This window comes from Molothrus ater, chromosome 9, assembly GCF_012460135.2.
Source record: "Molothrus ater isolate BHLD 08-10-18 breed brown headed cowbird chromosome 9, BPBGC_Mater_1.1, whole genome shotgun sequence".
Lineage (NCBI taxonomy): Eukaryota > Metazoa > Chordata > Aves > Passeriformes > Icteridae > Molothrus > Molothrus ater.
This window is the reverse complement of record NC_050486.2, coordinates 13430231-13443101: the sequence shown is the minus strand read 5'-3', so window position 1 is coordinate 13443101 and position 12871 is coordinate 13430231. Positions and strand designations below refer to the sequence as shown.

The 12871-nt window shown below is 40.1% G+C and overlaps 1 protein-coding gene across 14 annotated transcripts in view; it reads left to right on the top strand.

Annotated features, from left to right (window-relative positions):
* PTBP2 (polypyrimidine tract binding protein 2) overlaps nt 1–12871 on the top strand; it is a 156744-nt gene that overhangs the window by 105532 nt on the left and 38341 nt on the right. For 5 of the 14 annotated variants that reach the window (XM_036388258.2, XM_036388248.1, XM_036388254.2 and 2 more), the window contains one exon: nt 8194–8224. The exons of 3 other annotated variants lie outside the window; for them this stretch is intronic. Coding sequence is in view for 5 of the 11 variants with exons in the window: in XM_036388252.1 (XP_036244145.1) it covers nt 1556–1702; nt 8194–8224 (178 nt within the window). In the remaining 6 variants the exon portion in view is untranslated. Of the gene's footprint in view, nt 1–1555; nt 1703–6502; nt 6648–8193; nt 8225–12871 lie in introns of those variants that run through there. 6 more of the 14 variants (XM_036388252.1, XM_036388251.1, XM_036388249.1 and 3 more) reach the window with 2 other exon arrangements.

Genomic DNA, 12871 nt, shown 5'->3' with positions numbered 1-12871 from the left:
AGACACCTTTTACTCCTTTTAAATTATTTGAGTTCAGGGTTCATGTTCTGGTATTCCTGAAATCAATAGCAAAAGTCCCATTTCAGTCTAGCTGTGCAAAGAATATTCTTTGAAATTGCTATGAGTTTTCTTTCCTTGTTTGAGAATGTATTGCTTTAATTTACTACTATATTATTGGAGATTTTGAATGTTTTCCTTGGTGATGGTGTTTGTTTTTTTTTTTTTTAATGTGTTCTCCATTATTTTTTGGTCGCCATTTTAATCATAATTATCATATCTGCAAAACAAGGCAACCTCAGAGCTTGTACAAGACTGGGCTCATTGTGTATATTATATAAAGTCCTCTGTCTGATGTTGGTCTGGGAGTTAGATAGAGGGCAAGTCAAAATTCACCTTAACACACCCTTGATTTAACATCTAAGCCTAGTTTGGGGATATTTACTCAGGCTGTGGCTGAAACCTCTGGCTGTCCTTGCTCCTGTATGCAGGGCATAGGGCAGGAAAGGCTCCTGAACTGCAAATGAGCAGGGGGAGGCAGGAGGGCTGACGTCTCGGGAGGTCTTCTCTGACAAAAATGACTCTTGAGTCTGTCTAGATCTCTTCAGTGTAAAGTCAAACCAGAAGAGTTTAGATCACCTGCAGCAGTGGATCTGCTTGATTTGGCAGAGGAACAGAGGAAAGCCCCCTCCACCAAAGCAGGCTTATGGGATGAGGGGTTAATGTTGGCCACCACTCAGACACCGGTGGGTCACCACATACTGGGACAGACTGGGCTCCCTTTGCACAAAGCTACCGATTGCCAGGGCATCACTGAACTAAATGCTTCAGCTCCATTAAGTTAGTCATACCCTTATATGTATATCAATAGGCACATTTAGGCAGCTTCACTTCAGAACAAAAATAAAAATCATCTTGAAGTCCCTAAATGTATTCTTTGTCTGATCCTCAGATGGAGAACCTTTGTTACCTGAACACTGATTTGCAAAAGCAATGTAGTAATGAAGGACTTGCTAAGAACTAAAGCCAGGTTTTTGTTGATTGTGGGTCTTTGATGTAACCCACTCATGAAAATAAGCATTAAATATTGATTTTGAAAGTACAGTGCTTAGAGATCTTTTCCTAGGTTTGGTGACTGCCTGGCAGGTGGGACAGCCCTGCTGTCTGTGATGTAAAGATCAAGGCTGGTAAAAGCACCACCATTAAGGGAGCAGTCTTAATCAGAACTGGCCAGCCACACGGCAGTCAGGGAAAAACTAGTTTTCACTGCCCATTGACTAAATTACTTTACTAATGCACTTGGAGAACAATCATAGTTTTGGTGTCAGAATATTTCACCTGTGTCTTGTAGAGAGCCAGGCCAGCACTCAGACAGCTGCTTGTGACAATAGAAAGATTGTTATATTTTTTTTAGATTAAGAAGCAGAGAAGTTCTACCCTTTGTTTTATAACATCAACAGACACTTTTGCATTCAGGAAAAAAAAAAAAAAAAAAAAAAAACAAAAAAGAAGAAAAAAGCAAAAGAAAAATATCCCTTTCACTTCTTGCCCCTGACAGAAAAGAGCTGCAGACATGGCTGTACATGACCCACAACATGATCTTTACTCCATCACCTCTCCAAGACAAAACCAAGGAAACCCTATGGAATGAAAGATGTGAAAGATGTTTGCAAACACTGCTGGCACATATTGTTTGTAACAAAAAGTAAGAAACAAAAAGTAAAACTGACTCCAGTCCTGAGGAAAGTAAATTGACATGTTTTTAATCACAGTGATATAAAAAGGTGAATTTGGTGTGGAAAATAAATTTCCAGGTGGATATCCTAGAAGCCAGAGAGAGAGTGGGCAGACTGATAATAATCTGGTTGTCATGAGCAGACCTTTGGACACAAGTGAATGTTCAGTTAAGTACAGGATGAGCTATGCCACATATTTCAGTGTTTGAAATGGTAGAGAGCAGTAACATTCCCAGCCTGCCCAAGATAAGCTGTCTTTCTAGCAAGGATGCTAGAAATAAAATGCTGGAGAGCAGCCTGTGGGATTCAGGCCAGCAAGACAAGTTCTGATCTGAACTTGAAAAAGAGGCATTTATTTAGGGCACTGTGCTTGTAAGAGCTACACAATAGCTTCAAAACTTAGTTTAAAAAAACAAAGTGAATCAACATAGACTGCTGGAAAGAAATGTTGATTAAGGACATTGTTTACAGGAGCACAAAAGATGAATAGCTACTAATAAATGTTGGGACTTCGCTCAAAGGCATCTGGGGAATTTATGAAGATGAGAAGGACTGGCTTAAGATAGAATAATGTGGTTTAATATAACAAAGACTGGTAAACCAAATGATCGACCTTTCCCATAATATCCCGAGGATCTGTTGTTCTAAGCAACACCATTTAATGACACTACCATTAACAATTTGGAGAAACTGAAGAATGGGGCTGTTTGGACATAAGGACAAATGAAGAGTTGTTACTGCGTAAGTGCCTCTAATAGCAAGAAGCATCCTATTCTTTGAAGGAGTCACTGAGTTTTAGCATAGTCTGATTGAAACAACATGATAATGTTTTCTTAAAAAAAGAATTTCTTTAAGGTCTCTGCCCAAAGCTCTTGAGAGAAACTAAGCTGACACAAGATTAACAGGTACATTCTTTGATATATTATTAAACTGTTAATTATTAGTTATTAATACTAGATTAATAAAAGATATTAAATGAAGGACAAGAAAAATGTTCAATTTTGTTACAGTACAGGGAGGTCATTGGTAGTGTACCACAGGGACCTGTGTTGTTCAGCATATTCTTAAATGATCTGGAAAAAAGAGTGATTATCGAGGCAACCAAGTTTGCTGATGATGCTGAATTATTCATGGTAATAAAAACAAAAGCTGACCGTGAAGAATTGTGGAAAGCTCTCATGATACTGTGTGACTGAATGATAAAATGGCAAGTTACATTCTGTGCTGAAAAATGGAAGTAATATGTGTGAGAGAAAACAAGCCAAAATATAAGTGCAAAATTCTGGAATCTAAATAAATGGTTTTCACACAGCAGAGTGCTTCAGTTGTGGGGGGTTCTGTGAAAACACCAGCTCATGGCTCAGTAGGATTCAAACATGCAAATGAGATTGGTGTTATAAGAAAGAAAAATAATATAAAACCAGAAAGCATTTATTATGCACCTATATAAAGCCATTGAGTGTGTAACTTGAATAATGAAAACCATTATGGTCTTCTAGAATAGGATTATGAAAGGTATTAAAAAAAACAAAACAAGTCATTGAAAACAGGGAATGACTTCTAATATAGGAAACATGAAACTTACTAGAACTCCTGAAAGATAACTGAAGACAGTATGATGGAGGTATATGCATTCAAGAACAGCAAGAATAGGTACACAGAAAAAATGATCCATCTATTTTTTTTTAAAAGGAGAACTAATGGACATCAAAGGAAATTATCAGGCAGTGGGCTTGACACAACCAAAAGAAAATATTTTTCAGACAATGATTTTCTAGATCACAAGACTTGTTGCCCTAGAGTGCTGGGGATGTCAAAAAGTGCTCAGGCAAACTCTTGGACAGGCTGTTCTCTGAGAGTGCGGATGCTGTTTATCCCCAGCAACTCCAGAGACTCAGTGTGGGACAATGTACAGCAGAAACTATCTTCGTGTGCTTTCTAATTCCTACAGTCTTCCATGAAGCAAACATCATTAACTACTCACACTGCTACTGAACTACACAGATGGTTATTTATTAGCTGTTCTCGAAATAAAACGGAAACAACCGATCAAAGTGAAACATCTAAGTGTATCAATGATCAAAGGAAATTATTTAGGAAAACAAGATATTGCTGCAGCAGTAAGGGTGTGGAACTTTTGAATAGCTGATAATATCTGCACTTTAATTTTAGTTAGAATAAAATGGATAGAGTATATAAGCCCGTGTGCTTTGTAATGTAACAACTGAATGTGGAGGGCTTTGCTCGAGGTATTTTACTTAATGCTTGTCTCTTACTGGACATTTCAGCTGCCTTCTGACACATCTGATGCAGGACTTCAGCATAAAGTTGACAGCTCCTAAGGACAAGAGGGTGTTTTTTGGGAACAATTTTTTTTCTGACTTTCTGAAACATAAGAAAGACAAAGCAAAAACACACTCTAGCAACAGAGAAAACAGACGACCAGATAAACAGATGATGCTATCACAGTGTTCCAAATGCGGCAGACATTTCACGAGGCACTCAGAAGTGTACTAAAAATGATCTAAGAGCATAAAAAGGCAAAGCTACATGAACAGCAAAGTGGAATACCACACTGCATGAACAACTGATCAAGAGGGTGCCATGGCATTTTATTAGAAATGCACTGAATATTTGTATCTTTTTTATCCCTTTTAAAATTAAATGCTCTAGGTAAAATCCTGATTGATTATCACTTTTATTGATGCTTTGTGGGGGACCAGAGTTTTGCTGTATAAAGTCACATCCATTATTTCAACCAGATTTGCGGACTCAGTTCCAGTGTCTTTTCTGCTATACTCAACAGGTACTCCTCAGCCTCCTTTCCATGGAAGAGCTTCTAACTCAGATGATAAAATGAATGAGTATTAGCTTACTTAGGTTTTTGTAGGTGTCATGAAAGAAGGAGAAAAAAGAAATATTAGAGAAGAGAAAACCAGGTTTGAAGATAGCATTACTATAAAGGCAAAGAAGATAACCAAATTAGGCAGTTGGAGAAATGAGATGGAAATTAGATCTTCCACTAATTGCTAAGAAGTGGAAGGATTAGTACTTCTACCAATACAAAAATGCATAAGATGTATTTAGATTTATAAGGGGGGAAAAAGACAAAAAACTCCCAATAAAATGTGGCATCAAACAGGACTGAAGACCATGGAAAACAAGAGAAACCAATTATAAACCCAACCTCCAATGGTGGAAAGCCTAGTAAGTATGCCAGAATATACAGGGATTATACTTAGAAAGAGAATGAGTAAATATATAAATATGTCCTGGATTTACGGAGATTGTCACATGCACTCCTATGTCTCTGATGTCTTCAGTGTTACTTTCTATCATGATCATAGTACTTTATCACATGTAATCAGGAAAGAATGCTACAACCACAGACTTAAAAAAACCCAACCAAAACATAATGTAGAAGGCAAAACCCTTAAAGATAGCATATGGCATGATAAGCTTTAGATACAATCACAGTAAATCAAATATTTAAGAGGGATTTTCTAAGAAAGTGAATAATAAGTAATTTAGTCTAGTGGTCAGTGATGGATGCTGAAGAGAGTTTCTGAAAGAGGAAGTAGTTGCAGATATCCAAGTGATAATGGCATTTAGGGGAAGCATTATCAGTAAACTGCTGCAGAGAATCAGAGTTGCTTTTCCAGAACAGAACAACAAAAAGTTGCAGAGTAGAATGAGAATTTGTACACACTCCTAATTGTTAATCCAGTTATGAGTTTTTTGTGGTGTCAGTTAGAGAACGATACTGGAGTATTAAAGCATACTGAAAATTTTCCAGTTATGGACATGTGTATAGTTTTGTAGTTTTTGGTTCCTAAATTCTTTATCAGGCTTCATTGCAATGGTTTTGATGACAGACTCCAAAAAGTGTAATCAAGTAATGGGCTACCTTCTCTAAAGATATTTTTGCTAGATCAAAATATAGAAATCACAGAAGGTGGTTTGAATACTTTGAAACATTCTTCTGGGTTTGGGATCTTACAGGAACATTTGGATCACAATTTCGAATTTTATTTCATAGGTATAAAATCTTTAGTTTGTTTTTTTGTTTGAATGCAATCCAGGGTCTTGTCGTGCACAGCTTTTCTAGAAAACCTAGAAATTATCAAACATTTGAAGATTTGTAATGAAATACTGAGATCTGGCAAAAGATGAGGAGAAAATGTGTATTTTGTAATAGCCACGTATTTGAAGCCTGACATGACAGTTTACAGAGAACCACGGAGACACTTATTTCTGTGAACAGCCCAATTGACTGCAGTAGTTCTTTTGGACGTTCCTCTTTATTATGTTTATGTAGTGTTAGTGATCAGTTACATAGTCAACAGGTTGTTTTCTGGGAAGTGACAGCGCGGCCGAGGGCAGGAGCGATGGGGACAAGGCTCCCTGTGGGGGCTGGAGCCCGGCGCGGGTGCCTCTGAACGCTTTCCCTGAGGAGGAGGGCCGGGACCAAGCCCGAAACTCTCTCCCTTCAACAAGTGGGGTCCGGCGGCTCAGCCCGGGCGGGCGGCAGGGAATGCCGATAGGCGGAGGAGCCCCGGCCGCACCCCGCGCACTCCGGACGCGGCGCTGGGGCAGGAGCGCTGGCGGGGCGGGCCCGGGCCCGGGCGGGGAAGGCTCCGCTGCCGCTCCCGCCTCCCGCCGCAGGCGGGGCAGCTCGCGCCGCCTCAAGGGCCGGCTCGGGCCGGGCACCTGAAGGCACGAGCTTCACCGGCGCGCACGGCGCATGCGCGTTCTGCCGGCGCGTGCGCGGTAGCGGAGGGGGACGCGGAGCGGAGCCCGGCACTCGGCAACGCTCGGCGGTTTCCGTGCAGGCCAGGCCGCCATTTTCTCTCAGCTCCCCGTGCGCGGCTCCTGTCCCGCTGCCCGCGCTCTGTCCTGCTCGGCGATGGACGGGTGAGTGGGCACCGGGGCGCTGGGAGCGAGCGCACTGCCGCGCTTTGTGCTGCCGGCCGCTGGTGGCACCTGTCCCGGTGCCGGGCGCTCGCTGGCTGTCGGCGGGCGTCTCCGAGGGTGTGGGGAGCGAGGAGCTTCCCGCCGCGGGACAGCTGAAGCCTGAGGCCCCACGCAGGCTGGGAGCGGAGCCGGACGGGGCTCAGCCTCTCCGTAACGTGGGCCCCTCTGTAGGGTCCCCCGTTCAAATCGCCGAGGGCCTTGGGCTGCCCCCTAATTAAGTGTAGTGCCCGAGACGCCGCGTCTGGATGTAAAGAAGGGGCGCGATCTGCCCTCTTCCTCGCCCCCCAGAGCCTCTCGCTCCCTCCTTCCCCCCGCCTTTGGCATCTCTCCTTTGGCCAGGGGGCGAGGAGGGGCGCGTTGCAGGGCTCGGGTTTGTTTTGGAGCTGGCTGGAGGGGAGGAGCGATGCCAGCAGGAGCCAGATGTCGAGCTCTTTTGTTTTCAGAAACTGCCTAATAAGCCCTTCGGCTTCTCCCCCTCCCCAGGTGGAGAGATGCCTTTGTATATACAGTGGAGTGGCTGTAAAAACCAAAGAAGGGAAGGTTGGAAGCAGTTGGCAGTATGGGACAGTAGGGGCTTGGATGGGCAGGCACTGCACGCCAGGCCTGCTTTTTGTTGCACCTGGAAAGCGGGCTGCTGGCTGTAGCCTTCAGTGTAAATACAACAGCTTTCAGCTTCCAAATCTCCTATTAGGTTGTTTACTCTGATTCAAACAGAGAAGCCATCTCTTTGGTATGCTTTAAGCATATATAACCTTTCAACTGTGAGAGTTCCCAAGGCTTTTTGTGGTTGTGGTTATAATGGTAGGAGTTACAAATCCTATCTGAGAACTACGAATGAGTACTACATTGTGGAATGCTCTCCCATATTCTTTTTTCTGTGTGTGTTTGTGGACTGAGGTATCTTTTAGGATTGTGGTGTACACTGTGAGTGGTGATGTCACAACCTCTAAGGAAGAGATGTACCTGACAGACCTGTTGCAGTGTTTTTCATAGGTGTACCTCATTAAATTTCATATAGGTTTAGCTGCCAATGTGTTGGGGGTTTTTTCCAAGCTAATTAAAAAAAAATTGCTTTCTGCTGTTCAAAGAGTGGGTCAAACAAAGGTTCAGCTATGTTGCTGAATTAGCTGTTTAGTTAATTGTGTGTGAGAAGTTTTGTACTTACTTTTAATTTATTCTATTTCTACCCTGTAATCCCATGTCCAGAAACACAAGTTTCCTAAATAAATTTCCTGACAGTGCTGCATTGGAGTAACATTTACTTGAAACTTTGTACTCTGTGAAAGGCCTACAAGCTGTGGGAGCTCAGTGGCTTTTCAAAGTTTCTTTTGTATTTCAGTCCTATATGTTCTTGAACATAGTTTCTTGCTCGGGGAGCTTGTTGCCTGTTTGTTTCTTCGTAATTTTGTCATTACAAGACATTGAAAAGTTTGGTTTATGAGGATAAATTGGTTTACTTATGTTCTTGTTTTTTCTGTTTTTGCAGCATTGTCACTGATGTTGCCGTTGGTGTGAAGGTAGGATGTGCACTTAACAAATAAGGGGGTAGAGTGCTGATGCAAAATGAACTACTTTGAGCATCAATAATTGCATGTTGGAAGATTTTAACTGGTCATTGTGAGCTGATATCTAGTCAGTCGTGTATGCTTTATTAACCAAAAATCTCTAGAGGTAAATTGGAGCCTCTACACAAAAGACTTTTCTAGGCACTGAGCTGTGAACAGTGGTTCTGGATTAATGTAGTGATTTCAGCTTCTTGCTTTGAAACTTGATTTATCATACTTTTTTTCAAAACACCACTCCCACATTGTTGCATGGGGCCTGTAAAAGTCATACTTTCTCTGTCCCTCCCCATTATTTTTTTCAAAAAAGTTCCCACTGAAGTTAAAAAAGAAATGACTATCTATAAGAGGACAGAAAAATGGGAGCTAGAATTTGTTATGTAGACACAGAAGTGGGTGTTTGCTTTGCTGTAACTTTTATTTCTCAAGTTAAGTTACAAATTTAGTGTACTTTCATAACAAGGAAAGGTCTTCTAAATAGCGGTTAATTTACTATTTATTTCACTTTTGATTCAAATCTATCACAGGAATTAGATCAGTACTCCGTAGTAGTAGATAAATAACGTGTATGCAAAGGGATATGGGACAAAAGAACTTTAATGAATGCATGAGAGCAGTTCTATTTCAGTGGTAGAAGCAGAAGTTTTCTAGTGCATACGGTTAACTCTTCATGTTTGTTCAGGGACTTTGTAGCTTGTGCTGTGTACCTGCCTTTTCACCTGAAGCTGATCAGTGTTAGCTGCTTGCTCAGCCCAGCTTTGTCTAGAAAGGCCCACTTGCTCACATTCAGTATTGGTCTTGCTGGATTTGGACTAGTTCTTCTATAATACAATCAGCCTGTAGATACAGCAGCTCATCTACCTGTATAATGTTTCTGGGTAAGTTTGCTTCTAGGAAGGGCTGTGAGAAGTCAGTTATGTGGATTCTGGACCCATCCAGCTCCATATGTTCATGCACTATTGGAGACAAGCTGAAACTCACTCTCTGAATCATGAGTAAAGTGTAGTTATTAAGGGACTTCCGTGGGAGCTAATCACACTAGAACTGACATGATTATTTCTCTGATGCCTGGGAGGACAAAGTGTTAACTCATTAAAAATTAGCAATGTATTTAGTAGTTTGGAGGGATACCTGAGGATGTTCCAAGTCTTTCAGCAGCAAACTGTGCTCCATGTACACGACTTCAGGGCAAAAAATATAAAATCATTAATTACCCTTAGTAATTTTTCTTCTTTCTAGTGAAGAAGTAGTTTCAAGTAGACCATGTATTACTTGGATGTTAAATTCTAGCATTTGTCACTTCAGGAGAAGTAAATGGATTCAGTATCCCTTTTACTCTTTCCTGTGAGCAACTTCAGTTTATGAGAACTTGAGTGTTATGAACTATGTCTAAGTGGGTAGTGCCATTTTGGAACCAAATTTTAAGATACTTGCCAGACAATGAAATACAGATGCTTCAGATGATGTAACTGCTTTCTTCTGTTGATTTTAGAAGTTATGTATGAATGTAAGAAAGAAGGCAAGACAGGTGTATTGGAGGCAGTGATTAAAAACTACAAGGAAAAGTTCAGAAGTATCAAAAAGTTGTGCTTTTTGCTTGTAAAAATGGACTTGCTTTCTGGTTTCTGGAAGAAAACAGTCTGTGCATGGAAGTAGTGCAAATAAAAAATAAGGATGATGATTTCCTGAAAAAAGCTGTTAAATATGGGAGGAATAAATTAGATTGTATTCTGGAGCTTCTTTAATTATCTCAAGGTACTGCTAAGAATGGAAAATGGGATTTCTGTCTAATTGAGTGCGCATAGTGATGTAATGCCAGCTTCACTGTGTTTTGTGGAAGGACATGTGAAACAGTTGTCCTTATGGTGACTATTCATGGCTCTTGATGGACTGATGTTTTCAAGTTGAGGAATGCTTTGCCTGTCAAGTGTATATAAACAACTGGGATCAGTCATCTGGCCTTCCCTTGGAAGTTTTCTTTTCATGGAGTGCTGTGGGAATGTGTAAGAATTAAGTTTTGAATCCAAGGAATTGCATTAGCAATTTTAATGCTCTTCCAACACTGCTTTTGTTGAGACTGGATAGTCATAGGATGTGGGCAGGGATTTAGCTGTGAGAAGTTGCCTTATCCAGAATAATTTTTGTACTTGATGCTTTCTGATATTTTTCACTTAGAGTGTATGTGCTGATCACTTGCAAAACATGTTTGTGATGTATTCAATTATACTTGGAGAAACGGATGGTGACATGTGACTCTTCTGTTTGGAAAATTTGCTTTATTTTATCATCATCAGTCATGTCAATGCAAATTTAAAAGTTATATTAACTGTTATCTCGCTGGTTGTTCTCTTAAATAGCAAAGTGCACATGTTATATTTTTAAATCCATTCATAAAAGAGTAAGAGAAGTTAATTATTGTAGTCTGGGTATTGTCTTTCCATTAAAGGAGGGCTTTGTAGCTTAGGGAACTGCATGTGGTCAAGGCAAGTATAAAGTAAAAGGAATGCTTCCTTATAATGCTTTATTAACAGTTTTATAATCAGAGTTACCTACAAATGAGGGATAAATTTGAAACTATTATCATTTATTTGTATTGTATACTTAATTTGTTTTAAAACATTTTTGTTCATCTGGTGTTTGGTCTTCATTTGATTTACATGTTGAGTCACCAGAAATTAACGCTAGAAACCAGTACAAAACTTAAAATTTAAAATGGAGGTGGAAAAAATGATGAATACAACTTGAGAACTTGGTTTACAAAGAATAAATGTGAGGATTTGTGCAATTCAAAATATGCAGTGGGAACACGCTTCCTAGCTCAAATCTGTCAGAGGAGCAACATGCTTTAATTTCTGAAAGCATTAGAACATGTCACAACCCAGTCATCTTGTAAATACAAATGAGATAACTCATACTTGATTTGGTCTGTAATGTCTTGTTTTGCTTACCTAGAATTCATGGAGGCAGGGAAATGTCACTGCACACAGTTCACCCCTTACATTACATTTTGCAAAATAATGCAAGAAGGAATGAGCTTTAGCTCTCGTCTGATGCTGATTTGTGAACTTGCATTGTATATGAGCAGTTTGTGCAAAGTATACTTGAATAAAGGAGAGTTAAGGATTCCAGGAATGGTAATATTTACATAGTTCATCAATTTTAAAAAATTCAGTTCCCTGGAGAAATTTTATACATTTTATAGATTTCTTTGTGCATAATTTCAAAAATTTATCATATTCTATCAAATGTTTGCTTTTTCTTTTTTAAAAAAGTGCATTGGAGTTGCTCTGTTCTTATTACATCAGGCCCTTAGTTACTCTCTGGTTATACAGTTTGGAGTATCAGCATCTAATAACTGTACTTTGAATTGTTCTCTTGTGTTCTCTTTACATTACAGTGCTTTAATCTTGATATCTGATTTGGCACTTGGTATGATAGAGCCTTTTTCAGCCGTTGGATGTATGAAGTATATAATGTATCTTTCCTATGGAGTAATTAAAAGAATCTTTGGAAGGATATGAAAACATAAGGAATATATGTAACACAGGTGTAGGGAATAATTTAGGTGAACTCTGGGTGCATATTGATGGTTTCAGTGTGTGCCACTTCAGTCTGATGGATGTTTCTGATGGATGTTCCTCCTGGATGGGTAGCTGTGCAGTAAATGGGCTTTGAACAATTGAGTGACTCATTCTGTGTATGTGCATTGCATGTTTCACAGTAGCTGAGGTGTTCTTCTATCTGACAGGAGAACAGAACCAGGCATTTCTTCCTGGAACATTATTTGGTGCACAGCATTTGGGAAATTTTTGTCCTTCTTGACAGTGCTAAGGATACTGGCCAAAAACCAGGCTTCAGCTGCCAAGCATGGACAGCCCCAGTTGTAGCTAGGAGAGAAAGCTCATTCCTGTGAACAGAGTTTTGCAATGTTTAAAGATGTGGGGATGGCCTTCTTCTCTCCAAGGTCAGGGCTTCGGCCGTGTCAGTGTGCTTAAGAGATGAGGGAATTGGTGGTTGTGTTGCGTTTGGGATGGGTAGAACATGCTAAGGAACTTTAGTACTTTCTAAGTTTTCCAAACAGGAAAGTATTGCCTAGTCCCCCTTTTTCCTGGTTACTGAAACTTAACACGGAGGAATATAGTTGTATGAGGGAAGGACAGTAACTAAGAACTGACGGAGAAAGGAACTGAGGGAGAAAGGGGAGAGAGCACGAAGTAGCAGTCTTAAGTACTCTTAAATTGTTGTCCACTTTGGTTTTTTAACTCATGTTCTGAGGCATTGTCTTGTCTTACAAAACTATATTCTGAACCTTTTTTGCTAGTAATAACTGAGAATTTTTTCATGGTGGAAACAAGTAGATACTGTAGATGTGCTGTGACTTTTTGTTTCAACTGTACACAATATAATGAAAATAGGATTGAAAGTCAGATTCTAGCAAGTTGTCAGAAGATAAACTCCCACTTCTAAAATTTAGTCTAAACTTATTTCACAAGCCTGTTCCTTTCAGTTTTGTACTCTCTCAAATTTTTTGCCTTCACTGTTGTAATTTTGGCTGCTTAAAAAGAAGGGAGTAGTAGGATAAAAAATCAGTTTATTCATCCA